Source organism: Salvelinus sp. IW2-2015, unplaced genomic scaffold, assembly GCF_002910315.2.
Source record: "Salvelinus sp. IW2-2015 unplaced genomic scaffold, ASM291031v2 Un_scaffold37, whole genome shotgun sequence".
Classification (NCBI taxonomy): domain Eukaryota; kingdom Metazoa; phylum Chordata; class Actinopteri; order Salmoniformes; family Salmonidae; genus Salvelinus; species Salvelinus sp. IW2-2015.
The window spans coordinates 333,048-349,459 of NW_019942507.1; the positions used below are offsets into that span (position 1 = coordinate 333,048).

Sequence of the window (16,412 nt, forward strand, 5' to 3'; positions counted from 1 at the left end):
TTCTACAACTTGATTGGGGTACACCTGTGGTAAATTAAATTGATTGGACATGATTTGGAAAGACACACACATATCTATATAAGGTCCCACAGTTGACAGTGCATGTCAGAGCAAAAACCAAGCAATGAGGTTGAAGGAATTGTCCGTAGAGCTCGAGACAGGATTGTGACGAAGGGTAAAAAAAATGCCATTTGTAATTGCCTGGGAATAATGCAATTCACAAATACAACTTATTTCAATAAAAAAAAGTACTGCAGTATGTCTCCATAATATACTATCTTCAGATTGGAGATTAATTAACAACATTAACCAGTTTGGAAAATTGTGAAGGCAAAACTGTGTACATCAAATATTTTGTGATTCAATTTTTTAAAAACTATTGTTAACACACAAAAAATGCTGCATAAACCAATAACATGTGAAATTATGAGGCTATTATTTGATTGCCAGGTCATTGCTACTAATACAGGACCCATTTGACTGTGGGACATAAAAGTTAAATGTTAATGGTTTAGTCAAATATTTAGGACTTTAGTTTTGAGTACCGATTCATAAATAATCCAAGTAAAATAATTGTTCTGAAGTGCTCCTACTGGTTCTGGAGTGTTTGACTAACCAGGTCGTTGGTTCACTTTGTTGTTAGCGGTATCTGACTTTCCACCTCGAGTAGGCCTGCCTTCTGATATTCTAAAAGGCTGATTCTATTCAATAGTTATATTTTCGCTACAAAGATAGTGGAGGTATATATGGATTTTATATGCGCATAACATTTATTTTTTCTCAGTTTGTTTATACTAAGGCCAACTTGTTGAACGTTTTATGCACCATCCTTTTATTGCTTTGCAGACTACGTAATAATACTTCCGGTATTGGAGGGACCCGTTTCTTAACCAATCACTGAGCACTGTGCTTGAGACGCGGAAATGCAATGGCGGACAGGATGAAGTTGAATGACGAGAACGGTGTGGGCGATAAACGAAGGGAAAATGTTGCCATAACGTCTTCTTGCAAGGAAGTATCAAGCTACAGAGACAGTATGTTCATTCTTTTGAATCTGCTCACAGACTTCGGGAGTGAGGTTGGTATAATAATGCTTTTACACAATCTAATTCAGCTACAATTGCTTCGATCACTGCGAGAGATGCCCACGAGATGTGCAACATGTCTGTTCTTATCAAATAGGAATTTGTGAAATATCCTTTGTCGCATGCAATCGCACGCTAAATGGTACAATGTTGCAAGAATAGTTTGTGTTGCAGCACAGTAGGCTACAACTCCTAGCTTGTCGTTGCACTGATTACGGATAAGCTCCTCCTTTATCTAGCAGGCTGAATACGACAAAGTAGCAATCAAAACATTGTTACTGACAACTGCCGCGTGGAGAAAAGTAACAAATAATAGCCCTTGTTTGTATTAACAACCTTTGCTTGTTTCCCCCCCGGTTCTTATAGCCCTGGAAATAATAAAGTTTGTAGACTTAGTATAACTAAAATGGAGGCTTAACTACTCTTAGTCCAGGTTCTGACCAAGTTTCAATTATTTATTTTGTAACTATTTTTCATTTCAAGCTGAAATTGGGTGAAGCTGCACTGAAAATCAGCACCAGCTTTGAAGCAGTGGATGTGGCATCTCTTCAACCTACTCGTCATGTGTTCACCTGTCTTCAGCAACACATCTCCAAACTACAGGTAGACATGACTACACCTGCACCTGTCAACGACACACGTTTTTCTGCTTCCATGAGCACATCCAATGCTAGCATCAGTAATTCTACATTTGTTGTTAGCCCAGCTAGCATGGACACTGACAGTTGTGAATCTGATGCAGCCTAAAGAGCTACTGCCCCCTTACCCGGGAAAGCACCGAACAACAGACAGGGACGTTGGACCATCGAAGAGGCGCAAATATGATGATAACTACATTGATTTGTGGTTCACTTATATTGGGAGTGGTGCCTTTCCTCAGCCACAGTGTGTTATATGTGTAAAAGTCCTATCTCACAACTCAATGAAACCTTTACTCTTGCGCAGACATTTAGAAACAAATCATGCCAATTTGAAAAATAAGCCATGGGATTTTCTGAGAGAGAATTAAGATGACTTTTGAGTAGTAAGACATGTATTAATGCAACAGATACCATTTAATAAGAAGGGGCTAGAAGCGTCTTATATGGTGAGCTACCGAGTGGCTAGGACAGGCAAGCCGCATACTATTGTGGAGGACTTAATTCTGCCTGCTGCCGTGGATATGGCTGGGACAATGCTGTGGGAAAGGTAAAAAAAAAACTATACAGACAATGACTTCATCAAACAACACTGTTTCATGACGCATCAGTGACATGGCAGGAGATGTTTCGAAACAGTTACTGCTTCACATACAAGCCAGTGAATTCTATGCGTTACAGCTGGATGAGTCAACAGACGTGGCGGGCCTGGCACAGCTCCTGGTATATGTCCGTGGCGTTTATGGGGAGTCAATTAACGAAGACATCCTCTTCTGAAAACCACTGGAAACCAGGACAACAGGAGAGGATATTTTAAGTACTGGACAGCTTTGTGACATCAAATGGACTTTGGTCATCAAGATTTGTTTGTATCTTTACTAATGGCCCAAAAGCCATGACAGGGAGACATAGTGGAGTGGTAACGTGTGTGCAAGCAGTTGCTCCCGACGCTAATTGGGTACACTGCAGCATTCACCGAGAGGCTCTTGCTACCAAAGGAATGCCTGACGGCTTGAAAGATGTTTTGGACACTACAGTGAAAATGGTTAACTTTGTTAAAGCAAGTCCCCTGAAGTCTAGTGTATTTTCTGCACTATGCAATGATATGGGCAGCGACCATGTAACACTTTTACAACATACAGAAATGTGCTGGTTATCAAGGGGCAAAGTATTGACATGTTTTTTTCAATTGAGAGACGAGCTTAGTTTTTTTTACTGACCATCATTTTCACTTGTCTGACCGCTTGCATGATGACGAGTTTCTCACACGACTGGCCTATCTGGGTGATGTTTTTTCTCGCCTGAATGATCTGAATCTAGGATGACAGGGACTCTCCGCAACTATATTCAATGTGCTGGACAATTTTTTTTGTGTGTGTGCAAATTAACTCAAGCTTACGGACAATGTCAAATGTGATATAGCAAAGCACCTGAGTGAGTTGGGTGCGCAATTACGCAGGTACTTTCCTGAAACGGATGACGCAAATAACTGGATTCGTTATCCCTTTCATGCTCTGCCTCCAGTCCACTGACCGATATCTGAACAAGAGAGCCTCATCGAAATTGCAGCAAGCAGTTCTGTGAAAATTTAATTTAATCAGAAGCCACTGCCAGATTTCTGGATTGGGTTGCGCTCAGAGTATCCTGCCTTGGCAAATTGCGCTGTTGTTAAGTCACTGATGCCCTTTGCAACCACGTACCTATGTGAGAGTGGATTCTCGGCCCTCACTAGCATGAATACTAAATACAGGCACAGACTGTGTGGAAAATTATTTAAGACAGACTCTCTCCAATACAACCCAACATTGCAGAGTTATATGCATCATTTCAAGCACACCCTTCTCATTAACCTGTGGTGAGTTATTCACAATTTTCAATGAACAAATAAGGTTTTATATGTAAGATGGATAAATAAAGAGCAAAATTATTTATTCTATTATTATTTGTGCCCTGGTCCTATAAGAGCTCTTTGTCACTTCCCACAAGCCAGGTTGTGACAAACTCACTCATTCTTATGTTTAATAAATGTATCGTACAGTGTGTGTGGCATGCTTACAATGATGCACTGACCCTGGTGCTAGAGGGGGTACGCAGCTGGAGGTTGAATGTTTGAAGGGGTACGCGACTATTAAAAAGTTTGGGAACCACCGCTCTAGAGTTAAATATAAAAATAAATGGTTGCATTTTAATTTATTTGTGTTTTTTTTATTTTTTGTCATATTAATTAATGGATGTAGAAAGTGTATGTTGACAGGGACTTCACCGTCTCCCCCGTAACCTGCTTTTAATCCTCCTCAACAGTCAGTATCGAACAACCTGAGGGTACTGGTGGAGGCAGAAGACCAGTCCTCGTCTTCAAAGAGCCACAACGATGAAACCACTAGCACAGTCTCTTCTGATGAGATGATCATAGACTCACCACCCATTCTACCTGCACCTCAGCCAACCAGGCCAGATGTAGAGGAGGAGGGCAAGTTGCAGGTTGATGACCTCAGCATTCAGATCAGAGCCAACAAATCAGAGGCGAGTGACTGTAGCTTCTGTTTGGTCATTGGTCAACTCCGCTCAGCTGTACCGATGCTGCGGTTTATACAGTAGTGTTTTCAATACTATTTCCTATTCTCAGCTAAAGCCAATGAATACTCATAAGTAATTGCCTCCGAGTGTGCTGCACACTTTGCAATAACATAGTAGTGAATCAAATGCTTGATCAGGACCTGATGATAAGCCAGTTTAGCACAGAATAAGGGCTCCTTCAGAGTGCTGCAGTCAGGGAACGTGGGAGTGTGTGTGTGGTCGCTGACTGGTGTGGTGGCAGTAGCAGGAGGGCTTTGCGAGAGGGCCAGGCCCTTGATGTATTATGAAGTGGATGCTCATTACTCTAGAGAGATTGCATGTGGATGAAGGACAAGAGGATGCCGAGGCCTGTTGTATTTCATTGTGTATTTATTTTGGTAGCCAAATAAACCGTATTTTGTCGTACTTCGTCATTTTTAGAAATGGCAAAGCAATTGAGATGGGGGTATTCTGAATCTGAGTACATTTCACGTGCTGTTTGGATGTGAATTGTAGTCTTATTCCGCTTTGCTTGCCCCTGCCTTTATTACCATCATATAAACAAAAATCGACTGTCGTTTTGATATCAATAGCTCTTTAATCCAGCCTGTGTCACATCTCCAACTGTCTCCTCTACTACTATAGATTGATAGGAGGATATCTGCATTTATAGAGCGAAAGCAGCTGGAGATCAATGAAAACAACGTGAGGGAGTTCTGCAATGTGATCGACTGCAATCAGGGTAAGAATCTGAGTGAGGTGTGTGGAGAGGCGTGTGTGTGTGAGAGAGTTAGTGGAGGGGGGGGTGACCGTGCACAGATTGCCAATGTTTGGAGAGGGCTGATTTCCACAGCCAGAGAGGCAAGAGGTCAGGCTGAACTGTTATAATAGTGGGCATGAAGTAGCTAACACCCTCCTCAGCTGGCCTCAAAATAAATCCAGCTTTGTCCAGATTCTTTGAACATAAAGGGACAAGTTGTTGTTTTTCTTCAGAAATAGATGGTGTAAAATGACAGGAATACAAATGACAATTAACAGTAATGAACAGAAATATCGCTAACAGAAATGAGGGTAACAGAAGTGAACATGTCACATGGACAGTTCATTTCGTTTTCAACGGATGCATCTGTTAATTATCCACGAAATGCATATTTCAAATCTGAAATATATATTTTGCGCTGGTTAATATGAACTGTTCTCTTTTGCTATGATGTAGAAGACAGCTGTGCCAGGACAGATGCAGTATTCACACCCTACCCAGGCTTCAAAAGTCATGTTAAAGGTAAGAACATTCTGCTTTAAGTTTAAACGTAGTTTTCTTATGTTATTTCAAATATTTTAGGTTAATTGGTGGGTCGTTCAAAGAAATTAGTCCCTTTTGGGTAGTGTGACTTGATTAAAATAAATAGTTACCTAATTTTAGCATTATTATTACAAAAACTTGTATTACCATCAAGTTAAATATTACTATAGTAATTTCCTATTAAGTGCCAAATAAGTAACAGCGTTGCCTGTATCAGGGTTGTCAGTCATTAATCACCTTGTGACGGGGGGAATGGAAGCTTGTTTGCAACAGGGAGGGGCAATTGAATGCAAGTTTCACAAAGAAATGTACATTGTAAAAATTTCTAGCCTGTCTATCTAAGGGTGACAGGGTCGACATGTTATGTTTGACCCACTGTTTTCCACCACGATGCACCAGAAAATGTCCAAAAAGAGTAGAACCATCTCACTTGCTTTTACACTATGATTTGACTATTAGATGTTCAATGTTTCTTAAAAAAAAATATATTTAATGGAACCAACTTCTCTGGTTTTAAAGGGCCTATGAGGCATTGATATGAGTCAAACATTCATTCTAGTATCTGAATTGACTACAAAGTGTAAATAGGATCATTTTGGTTTATAAAGTCAGTCTCGTCCAAAACGGAGTTTGGTAAGTGACTGCGTCATGACTTGATGGTTTGGATTACAGTTATGTCAACAATTTTGCCTATTAACGCGTGATGGCACAGTTTTCTGGGAAAAGACTGGGCGAGTTCGCTTTGCGTGGCCCGGTGCCCCTCGGCAGACGGAGGAGACCTCTCCTTAGGAACGTTTTTCCCAACCTTGGTCCCCGAGTACCCCTAAAGTACACATTTTGTATTGTAACCCTGGACAAGCACACCTGATCCAACTTGTCAACTAATCATCAAGCCCTCAATGGGTTGAATGAGGTGTGTTTTGTCAAGGGCTACAACGAAACTGTGTACTGTTGGGGGTACTGGAGGACCAGGGTTGGGAAACACTGCCTATAGAGGACCGTTCTATCGGTCCTCTTAAGGTAGTGAGCAGACCCCGCCTTCCCGAGGCACCGGGTCATGCAAAACCAACTCGCCTCACTGGAACCTCTTCCCTAGACAAGACGTGGGTAGTACATACCCTAGCCCATTCATAGACGCTAACTACTTTTAGCGGCTATTGACGATTGTATCTTCTGGCCAGGGGGGTTTGTTAGGAGCCATGACCCTCAACCTGAACATGGAACACGGGTCACTTTAATCATGTTTACATACTGTTTTTTTACCCACTTCATATGTACACTATATATGTGCAAAAGCAGCAGCTACTCTTCCTGGGGTCCACACAAACCATGAAACAAATATAGAATGACATAATACAGAACGTCAATAGACAAGAACAGCTCAAAGACAGAACTACATCCATTTTTTTTTAAAGGCACACGTAGCCTACATATCAATGCATACACACAAACTATCTAGGTCAAATAGGGGAGAGGTGAGGTGTTGTTTTATCTGTTTTTTGAAACCATGTTTGCTGTTTATTTGAGCAATGTGAGATGGAAGGAAGTTCCATGCAATGAGGGCTCTATATAATACTGTAAAGTGGCTTGAATTTGTTCTGGATTTGGGGACTGAAAAGACCCCTGGTGGCATGTCTGGTGGGATAAGTGTGTGTGTCAGAGCTGTGTGTCAGTTGACTGTGCAAACAATTTAGGATTTTCAACTCATTAATGTTTCTTATAAAATGAAGAAGTGATGCAGTCAGTCTCTCCTCAACTCTTAGCCAAGAGAGACTGGCATGCCTAGTATTTATATCAGCCCTCTGATTACAATTAAGAACAAAACGTGCCGCTCTATTCTGGGCCAGCTGCAGCTTCACTAGGTCTTAGCTGCACTGGACCACACGACTGGACAATTTGCAGCCACACCTGTTGCTGACAGGTGTATAAAATCAAGCACACAGCATTGCACGTAAAAACCGTCTGTCCTCTGTTACAACATTTACTACAGAGTTCCAAACTGCCTCTGGAAGCAACGTCAGTACAATAACTGTTTGTTGGGAGTTTCGTGAAATGGGTTTCCATGGCTGAGCAGCTGCACACAAGTCTAAGATCACCATGCGCAATGCCAAGTCTCTGCTGGAGTGGTATAAAGCTTGCCGCCATTGGACTCTGGAGCAGTGGACTCGTTCTCTGGAGTGATGAATCACGCTACACCATCTGGCAGTCCCGACGGACGACTCTGGGTTTGGCAGATGCCAGGAGAACGCTACCAGCCCCAATGCATAGTGCCAACTGCAAAGTTTGGTGGAGGAGGAATAATGGTCTGGGGCTGTTTTTCATGGTTCAGGCTAGGCCCCTGAGTTCCAGTGAAGGGAATTCTTAACGCTACAGCATACAATGACATTCCAGATGATTCTGTGCTTCTAACTTTGACAACAGTTTGGGGAAGATCCTTTCCTGTTTCAGCATGACAATGTCCCCGTGCACAAAACAAGATCCATACAGAAGTGGTTTGTCGAGATCGGTGTGGACGAACTTAACTGTGTGGACGAGCCCTGACCTTAACCACATGGAACACCTTTGGGATGAATTGGAACGCAGACTGCAAGCCAGACCTAATCGCCAAACATCTGTGCCCGACCTCACTAATGCTCATGTGGCTGAATGGAATAAAGTCCCTGCAGCAATGTTCCAACATCTAGTTTTAAAGCCTTCCCAGAAGAGTGGAGGCTGTTATAGCATCTAAGGGGGGACCAACTCCATATTAATGCCCATGATTTTGGAATGAGATGTTCGACAAGCAGGTGTGGCCCATGATGATGCCAATGCTTCCCACAATTGTGGCAAGGTGGCTGGATGTCCTTTAGGTGGTGGACCATTCCTGATACACACGGGAAACTGTTGAGCGTGAAAACCCCAGCATCTTTGTAGTTCTTGACACAAACTGATGCGCCTGACACCTTTTACCATACCCTGCTCAAAGGCACTTAGAATTTTTTTGTCTTGCCCATTCACCCTCCGAATGGCACATATACACAATCCATGTCTCCATTGTCTCAAGGCTTAAAAATCCTTTAACTTGTCTCCTCCCCGTCATTTACACTGATTTTGAAGGGGATTTAACATGTGACATCAATTAAGGATCATAGCTTTCACTTGCATCACACCTGACCAACTGAACTAATTGATTAGGTCAGTGATTGCCTAAATTCAACACACCTGGTCTTCCAGGTCGATTAAATCAAAAACATGGGGTGCCTGCGGCACTCCTGGACCAGGGTTGCCTACCCCTGTACTAGGCTAGCTAGCTCATAACTAAGCAAAGCTGACAACATGTTTGATGTATGTTACCAGCTTGCTTTCAGTAAATAAAAAATGCGAACTGGTTAGCTGTGCTTTTTTTTTTTGTGACTGAATGACAAAGACAAACCCAAGAAACACGCACATCAAACCACACCCCCAAGACAACTCTCGTTTTGCCTTTATTCACAGCCGTTAGCATTTCTTAATGAGCAATGATGAAAGACGAGGCCAAATCAGGAAGTGCAGTCGCCCTTTAACAAGGAATACTTTCACCATATTAAAAGGTTTCTTTTTTTTTTTTACCTTAAAATGCATCACTAATCACATTGTAAAAATAATGATCTTCAGAAATTACTTTGTTAAAGCAACAAAAGAACTAGGGCTTTGTGAAAACTGCCAAATTTTGGGCACATTAGCTCGTCTTTATTCATATATATTGAATTTTCCATGTGCTCTATATTAAAGGCCACTACATTTTAATATAACAGGCTTTTAAAATCCAATATAGGTGCACAATTTCTACTTAAAATATCAAAGGAACGTAAAAGGGACTCATTCTGTGAAACGACCCTGGTAGGATCTTAGGATTCTTTACTTTGCTTGTGACAGTTAATGGGTTTCTATTGTCTGTATGCCTTGTCTGTGCAGTGACTCGTGTGGTGAACACCTATGGGCCTCAGACTCGTAGAGGGGGAGGTTTAGGAGGAGGTGCCTTGGGGGAGGCTGAGGAGCAGCAGAGGGCCATGGTGTCTAGAGACTGTGGGAATCCAGCCATAGAGGAACGCCTGCACAACATCGAGACGCACCTAAAGCTCCCAACAGGTGAAGAGGTTAATTAAACAAGATGTGGTATCGGCCATATTGTGGTAGTTGCATGTCTCTCTTGACCCAAGCATTTGTATTAATTTCAATTTCTGACACTTGACTTGAAGAATTCTGGTCTTATACTCTAATATTCCTATCAGACAGACAAACCTTTCTTTTCCAGAGGGTCCAGTGCCTTTAAGTGTGTACCAGAGGCTGAAAAAGCTTGAAGATCGGATCCTGGAGTTGGAGGGACTTTCACCGGAGTACTTCCAGTCTGTGAGTTTAGTGTGGTAGAAAGATTTTAGCACACCCACTTATTTGTGTGTGTGTGTGCGGACATGAGTCTGTGTACGTGCGCGTTAGTATTTCTCCATGTTAGTGTTTTTCCATATTGAGCCTGACATTTCTTATTCCGTGATTATCAGACGTGGGGTATTTCTTCCTCTTCAGTTCAGAATGTCATCCATGTCAGAATTTAGCCAAATCAAAGTTAGCTGAGTAAGAGCGCTTGAGTTTCTGCGTGACTCTTAACACTCCCCTCTCTTGGCTTGACGTGCCGGTCCTAAGAGCGTGCTGCTCTCCATGTCCTTTAGGGTGTGTGTGTGTGTGTGTGTGTGTGCACAGAGAGCTGGGGGTGGAGAGTGTCTTCTTGAATAAACTGAGCTGATCTTCTTTTATTCCAAGTGCCACTGTTTAAGTAATTTCTGCAAATAGTTTGGAAGTACACGCTGAACAGGTTTCTGAGGGTGGAGGATCTCATCTTTAATCTCATCTTTAATCCTCCACCTTTTACACTCGTACCCAGGGCCTAACATTAACACCTGCCAAATGCGGGTAGATGTTGGCATTGGTGGGTAAGATGTCTATTTCACCAGCCACGTTGGCGGGTGGTCAGGGCTCCACAGTGCCAGCATTTCACTCGCATTTGTGAATTAAAATGGTTTACTGTGTTCACATTTACAGTAACATAAATGCTGCAGTAGCTGTTTTCAAAGTACACTACAAATGTATGTGGACACCTGCTCGTCGAACATTTGCTGCTAAAACAGTCTCCACTCTTCTGGGAAGGCTTTCCACTAGATGTTGGAACATTGCTGAAGGGACTTGCTTCCATTCAGCCACAAGAGCATTAGTGAGGTCGGGCACTGATGTTGGGCGATTAGGCCTGGCTCGCAATCGGCGTTCCCAATTCATCCCGAAGGTGTTTCGATGGCACTATGCATTGGGGGAGGTAGCCTTTTTCCTGACATCCGCCAAAGCAGATTCGTCCATCGGACTGCCAGATGGTGAAGTGTGATTCATCACTCCAGCGAACGTGTTTCCACTGCTCCAGAGTCCTATGGCAGCAAGCTTTATACCACGCCAACCGATGCTTGGCATTGCACGTGATGATCTTCGGCTTGTGTGCGGCTGCTCAGCCATGGAAACCCATTTCATGAAACTCCTGACAAACAGTTATTGTTATAGCACGATTTCAACACGCTATGCGCGTCAGCAGTCGGCGGTCCCGTTCTGTGAGCTTGTGTGGCCTACCACTTCGCCGCTGAGCCGTTGTTGCTCCTAGACGTTTCCACCTTACAATAACAGCACTTACAGTTAACCGGGGCAACTCTAGCAGGGCAGAAATTTGACAAACTGACTTTGTTGCTTTGTTTCATAGCTGGTAAATTAATCGCACAAAGTCAAAGAACTACGAATCCTATATAGCCTATACCATCTCGCGCCGTAACACTTCGTAGATTGGGGCTTTGCGGCCGTGAAGAGCTGAGTGAAAGATAATTAACTTGAAATGAAAGTCTACTTAAGTGAGACTTTGTCATTGTGTTTCTTGGCTATTTACATAGCTTTGTTCACAAGCTAGGTTGTTTTTCAGTTTAGAGTTTCAACTGCTAGAGAAGAGAAGACACCACTGCTACTAGTCAGACTCAATCTCACAAGCAGAAACATGACTGGAGCAGCGTTACCACGGTAACCTCCATTGTGGTCTCATCTGTGATAATTTTGGTAAAAGACTCGGGCCACAACAGATGATATGAAATTAAACGATATACCACATTACTTCTTACTAGTAATAGATTTTTTTATTGTTTTAGAAACATTACAAAGCATTGCAGCATGCTCTCCTTTTTTTTGTGTTTTGTTGGTTTTACATTTGCAAAAATGTTTGTCTGAGTGAGAGGAAAGCTCCAAATTCAGATGACTCGGTGGTCTTTTGAAAGGTGAGACCTTGAGGATTATAATAAATGCCACCTCGATGTCATACATGCAAGCCACACACCCGAGTCCAAATGTGTGCTTCACTTTTCCAAATCATCAAACGCCTATCATGTACAGGTATCGACGTTTTATGATCACTGTTTGATGCACAGTTACAGGATGACATGGCGGCATACCCTGGGTTGTTCTGAACAGAATGAGCCGGTTTTATTTAATGTGAAGGAAATTTGCCGGGGCGCACGCACCTGAATTCACCTCTGACTCCTTTCTATGCGCACCAAAATGACGATCTGTTTCAATGAATTGCCTTGCTTAACACTAAGATCATATTTTATGTCTTAGCTAGTCATGTTGGCATTAGAACAAGCTTTCAAATCATGACTTTACTATGTAAAGCGCTTTGAGTACCTCAGTTGGTAAAAAGCTGCTGTATTAATAATAATTTATTATTATCATCAAGTGGCTACTGGCCAGAGGTTACTTTGAGCTAATTAACCATAATGAAAAGGATCAATGTGTGGCCTGGGCTTGTGGTTAGGGCAGCTGCTTTCAGAGAACAGTACTGTCCAATAAACTACTGGTAATGTGGGAGGTGAGTAGCGGTCTCCTCCACTTTTCTATCAGTGGTTTAGCTAAGTCATTACCCAAGTCTCTTTAGATTTACAGTACTGTATGTTGCATAGCAGACTGCTGCAGTGCATTAAAATTGGTTGGGTTGAGGGTGGGAAGGACATGTTTTTGTACTCTCTTTCCTGGTCCTTTTTTAGTCTGCTAGTTCTGGAATTACTAAGTAACTGAAGATTCTTCATATGAGTAATGTACATGCACTATTAGCCTTCTTGCAGAATGTATTTTTGTCAGCAGAAAATTGATTTTAGTTTTTTTGTATTCTGAAAGCTATTAGATTGGTGCCATTTCCAGAAATAGAAGGTATTTTCTGAGGTAGGTGTATTGACGTAAAAAGAACAAGTACCTCTCGGGGCTAATTTTAAAGCTACAATATGTACGTTTTTGGACGACCTGACCAAATTCACATAGTAATGGGAGTTATAGATCTGTCAGTCACATTAAAAGTAAGTCTAAGAAGCGTGATATATGTTCTATATTTCTATGCTTTCCGTTTTTTCCGTGTCTTTTTTACTTTCGTTTTTGTACACCAGCTTCAAACAATTGAAAAATATAATATTTTTGGTTCTGGAAAATATATTTCACAACTGTTTAGATGGTACAATGATTCTCTACACTATACTTGCTTGTTTTGTCACATAAACTGAAATTATGCGAACGGTTTTTAGAATTTTTAGCAACCAGGAAATGGCGTAGCGATTTTCTGCGTAGTGCATCTTGAATGGACGGGAAATATTTGTTCAGTCCGTCTGACCCTGTGCATGGCAGGAATGTTGCCAGTGGCTAACCTCTAACTGTTCTAGTACTCTGTTACTTAACCTCTTTGTCTCTGCTCTCCCCGAGTTACCTAAACATTCTAACCTCTCATCTCCTGTGTTCTTTCAGAGTTACCTACACAAGCGACCAAAGACATCAATGTCTCAGGTGAGATGTGTCATCATACCTTTTCACTCTTCTCATACCTTTCCTCCTGCCATTACATTCAAGTTCAAAGCAGTGTTTCTCAACCTCCGGTCCGTGGACAACCACCAGTTTAAGTTGACACTGATTTTAGTGTGCGCCTATGTGCTTATACTTGTATGTCTATTGAGAGTTGGATCTGTGTGCGGCGCGTTTGACTGTGATTGTTCTTATCTCCCATGTTGGCAGGCCTGCAGTCTGTCGGAGCTGGATGTGAAGATCAGTGCTGTCAAAGCGGCCTTGCTGAAGAGGATGGGGGAGTTTGGGCCGGTAGAGTACGACACCGAGTGTCCACTCTGACCCCCAACCTTTTGACCTACGACCTTCACACATACCCACCATTATGGGGAACAGACTAGAGGAAGAGATTTAGAGACTTTACCGTTGAGGTGTAGATATCCACCCTTACACACTGCTGGATGCTGCTTCAGTTTTATTGAGTAAAATGTGGAAGGGGGGGTGGCAGCCATATTGGTCAGGGAGAAATCCAAACCAGTCTAATTGGATGAATGGCAGTAGAGGCACAATACGGATTTTTACTTATTCAGGGAAATAAAAGTAATGCATGTGATGTATCAGAAATTGTTTAATACAATTATCAACCGAAAATATTGTCATATAATTATAAATACAGTTTTATATGGGTTTTATACCAATTGAAGGATACCATACATATCTAAATGTAATGTTTTCTTGGAAAGCTGCGAGTGCTATTATATGATACAATGTCAGTACTTGTTGCATTTACAACTTGTCTAAGTCCTATCATCAACTGATTTCAACCAGTGTGTGTCTGTGGATTGACTGCATTGCTGAATGGAATGTTGGGATATTGGCCATTTTTAATTAGAAAATGAATGAAATCATTCCCCTAGAACCGTCTGGCTAGCTAGCTGACCAACATCGCAGATAAATTCTTTGAATTCATATTTTATGAATCACAGCGCTGACTAACCATGGTTGACCAACTCCCTGACCAAGATGGCTGACCTTTATCCCATCATAAGAAGGTTCATGTCCATTCTGGTATTCTATTCCTAATTCTATGGGTCCTGAGCTGAAGGTCTTGGTTTTCAACCTTCGGGTTGAAACGTTGCTCTCCGTGAAACTACTGGAGAATTCAATTGTGTGGGTATCTATCTTTCTAGCATGATGTGGCTCTGCGGCTCCCGTGTTTTTCTGGATCTTTAGTCTGCCTCACTCAAAGATCCGGAGCTTCCTGAAGCTTCTGCGCATGTATATATTCTTTACTTTACGCACAGAGAACAGGCTACTCAGGTGAATGGTGCTCGTTTAATAACGTTAGATCGAAGCTGAAACCGTGTCGGCAAGATCACATGATGATAATCTTCGACATAAGAGTTTAATATAATAGCGTAGTATGACGTTACTGTAAGACAAAATGGGGAAATGCATTTTGATCTTGAGTTATACAGTGTTTTTTCAAAGTAGCCTACAGTGTTGTTTTGAATGATGTACAGTGAATTAATTTTAGAGCAGATGGAGTAAACAAACTGTAGCATATCCTACCTGTGTGTTTTGCCCAGTGGCGCATGCTGTTGCGTTTTGGCCACATGAGAGAGAAATGCGTTGGTGTTTTTTTAGAAACGTTATACGTTGCTATTATATTATTTTCTGTTATGGAGAATACTATGCTCATTGTGACGTTGTAGACATTGCTTCCGCGTTGCTACTTCCTCCTTTTGCTGTTGTGTTGCAAAGTTTTAATGTGAATGTTTTTGTAAATAAATTTATTTTTCATTTGGCAAACCTGTGGAAGTAGACTTTGACTCATGGTGCTAATCACACTCACTACATGAACTGTTAGACACACACACACACATTGTGCATGAACAGTGTTAGTCATACACACAGCTAATCAGATCGCAATTAATTCCTTTTCGAAATTGTACACAACTGAAGAGGTTTAAATTTAACTACGTGAGGTAATTCATATTAAAGGGTGACAGTGGGAAATCAGCAAATCCAGGAAATGACTTGGCAGGGGGCCACTAAAGCCTGCATGCTCTGTTCAGTGAACTTTTCAACTGTACATCTAAAGTACAGTAGTTTGTAGTTAGGAATTGAGTAGTGCTATTTGTGTGTCTGTCGATATACTTAACTCAGCAAAAAAAGAAATGTCCCTTTTTTCAGGACCCTATCTTTTTCAAAGATAATTTGTAAAAATCCAAATAACTTCACAGATCTTCATTGTAAAAGGGTTTAAACACTGTTTCCCATGCTTGTTCAATGAACCATAAACAATTAATGACCATGCATGCACCTGTGGCACGGTCATTAAGACACTAACAGTTTACAAATGGTAGTCAATTAAAGTCACAGTTATGGAAACTTAGGACATTAAAGAGGCCTTTCTACTGATTCTGAAAAACACCAAAAGAAAGATGCCCAGGGTCCCTGCTCATTTGCGTGAATGTGCCTTAGGTATGCTGCAAGGAGGCATGAGGACTGCAGATGTGGCAAGGGCAATAAATTGCAATGTCCGTACTGTGAGACGCCTAAGACAGTGCTACAGGGAGACAGGACAGACAGCTGATCGTCCTCGCAATGGCAGACCACATGTAACAACACCTGCACAGGATCGGTACATTCGAACATCACACCTGCGGGACAGGTACAGGATGGCAACAACAACTGCCCATGTTACACCAGGAACGCACAATCCCTCCATCAGTGCTCAGACTGTCCTCAATAGGCTGAGAGAGGCTGGACTGAGTGCTTGTAGGCCTGTTGTAAGGCAGGTCCTCACCAGACATCACCGGCAACAATGTCGCCTATGGGCACAAACCCACCGTCGCTGGACCAGACAGGACTGGCAAAAAGTGCTCTTCACTGACGAGTCGTGGTTTTGTCTCACCAGGGGTGATGGTCGGATTTGCGTTTATCGTCGAAGGAATGAGCGTTACACCGAGG

General features: G+C 42.1%; 1 protein-coding gene across 2 annotated transcripts; it reads left to right on the top strand.

Moving 5' to 3' along the window:
- Window positions 1-885: 885 nt before the first annotated feature.
- mbip (MAP3K12 binding inhibitory protein 1) lies at window positions 886-14,345 on the top strand. Of its 2 annotated transcripts, XM_024135045.2 has the most exons (9): window positions 887-1,078; window positions 1,569-1,688; window positions 4,025-4,246; window positions 4,925-5,021; window positions 5,496-5,561; window positions 9,516-9,689; window positions 9,856-9,950; window positions 13,404-13,442; window positions 13,668-14,345. In XM_024135045.2, the coding sequence occupies exons 1-9, from the start codon at window positions 929-931 to the stop codon at window positions 13,776-13,778; spliced, it is 1,074 nt and encodes a 357-aa protein (XP_023990813.1). In that variant the 5' UTR covers window positions 887-928; the 3' UTR covers window positions 13,779-14,345. The 2 variants fall into 2 exon arrangements, with proteins under 2 accessions (XP_023990814.1, XP_023990813.1); XM_024135046.2 differs by lacking the exons at window positions 9,516-9,689; window positions 9,856-9,950 and having other exon boundaries at window positions 886-1,078.
- The last annotated feature ends 2,067 nt before the right edge of the window (window positions 14,346-16,412 follow it).

Excerpts from the sequence above, each read along its gene's own strand:
- mbip (XM_024135045.2), top strand. The coding sequence starts at position 929 with ATGGCGGACAGGATGAAGTTGAATGACGAGAACGGTGTGGGCGATAAA. Across the intron at positions 4,247-4,924 it reads TCAGAGCCAACAAATCAGAG|ATTGATAGGAGGATATCTGC; the intron begins GCGAGTGACTGT and ends CTACTACTATAG. Across the intron at positions 13,443-13,667 it reads CAAAGACATCAATGTCTCAG|GCCTGCAGTCTGTCGGAGCT; the intron begins GTGAGATGTGTC and ends CCATGTTGGCAG.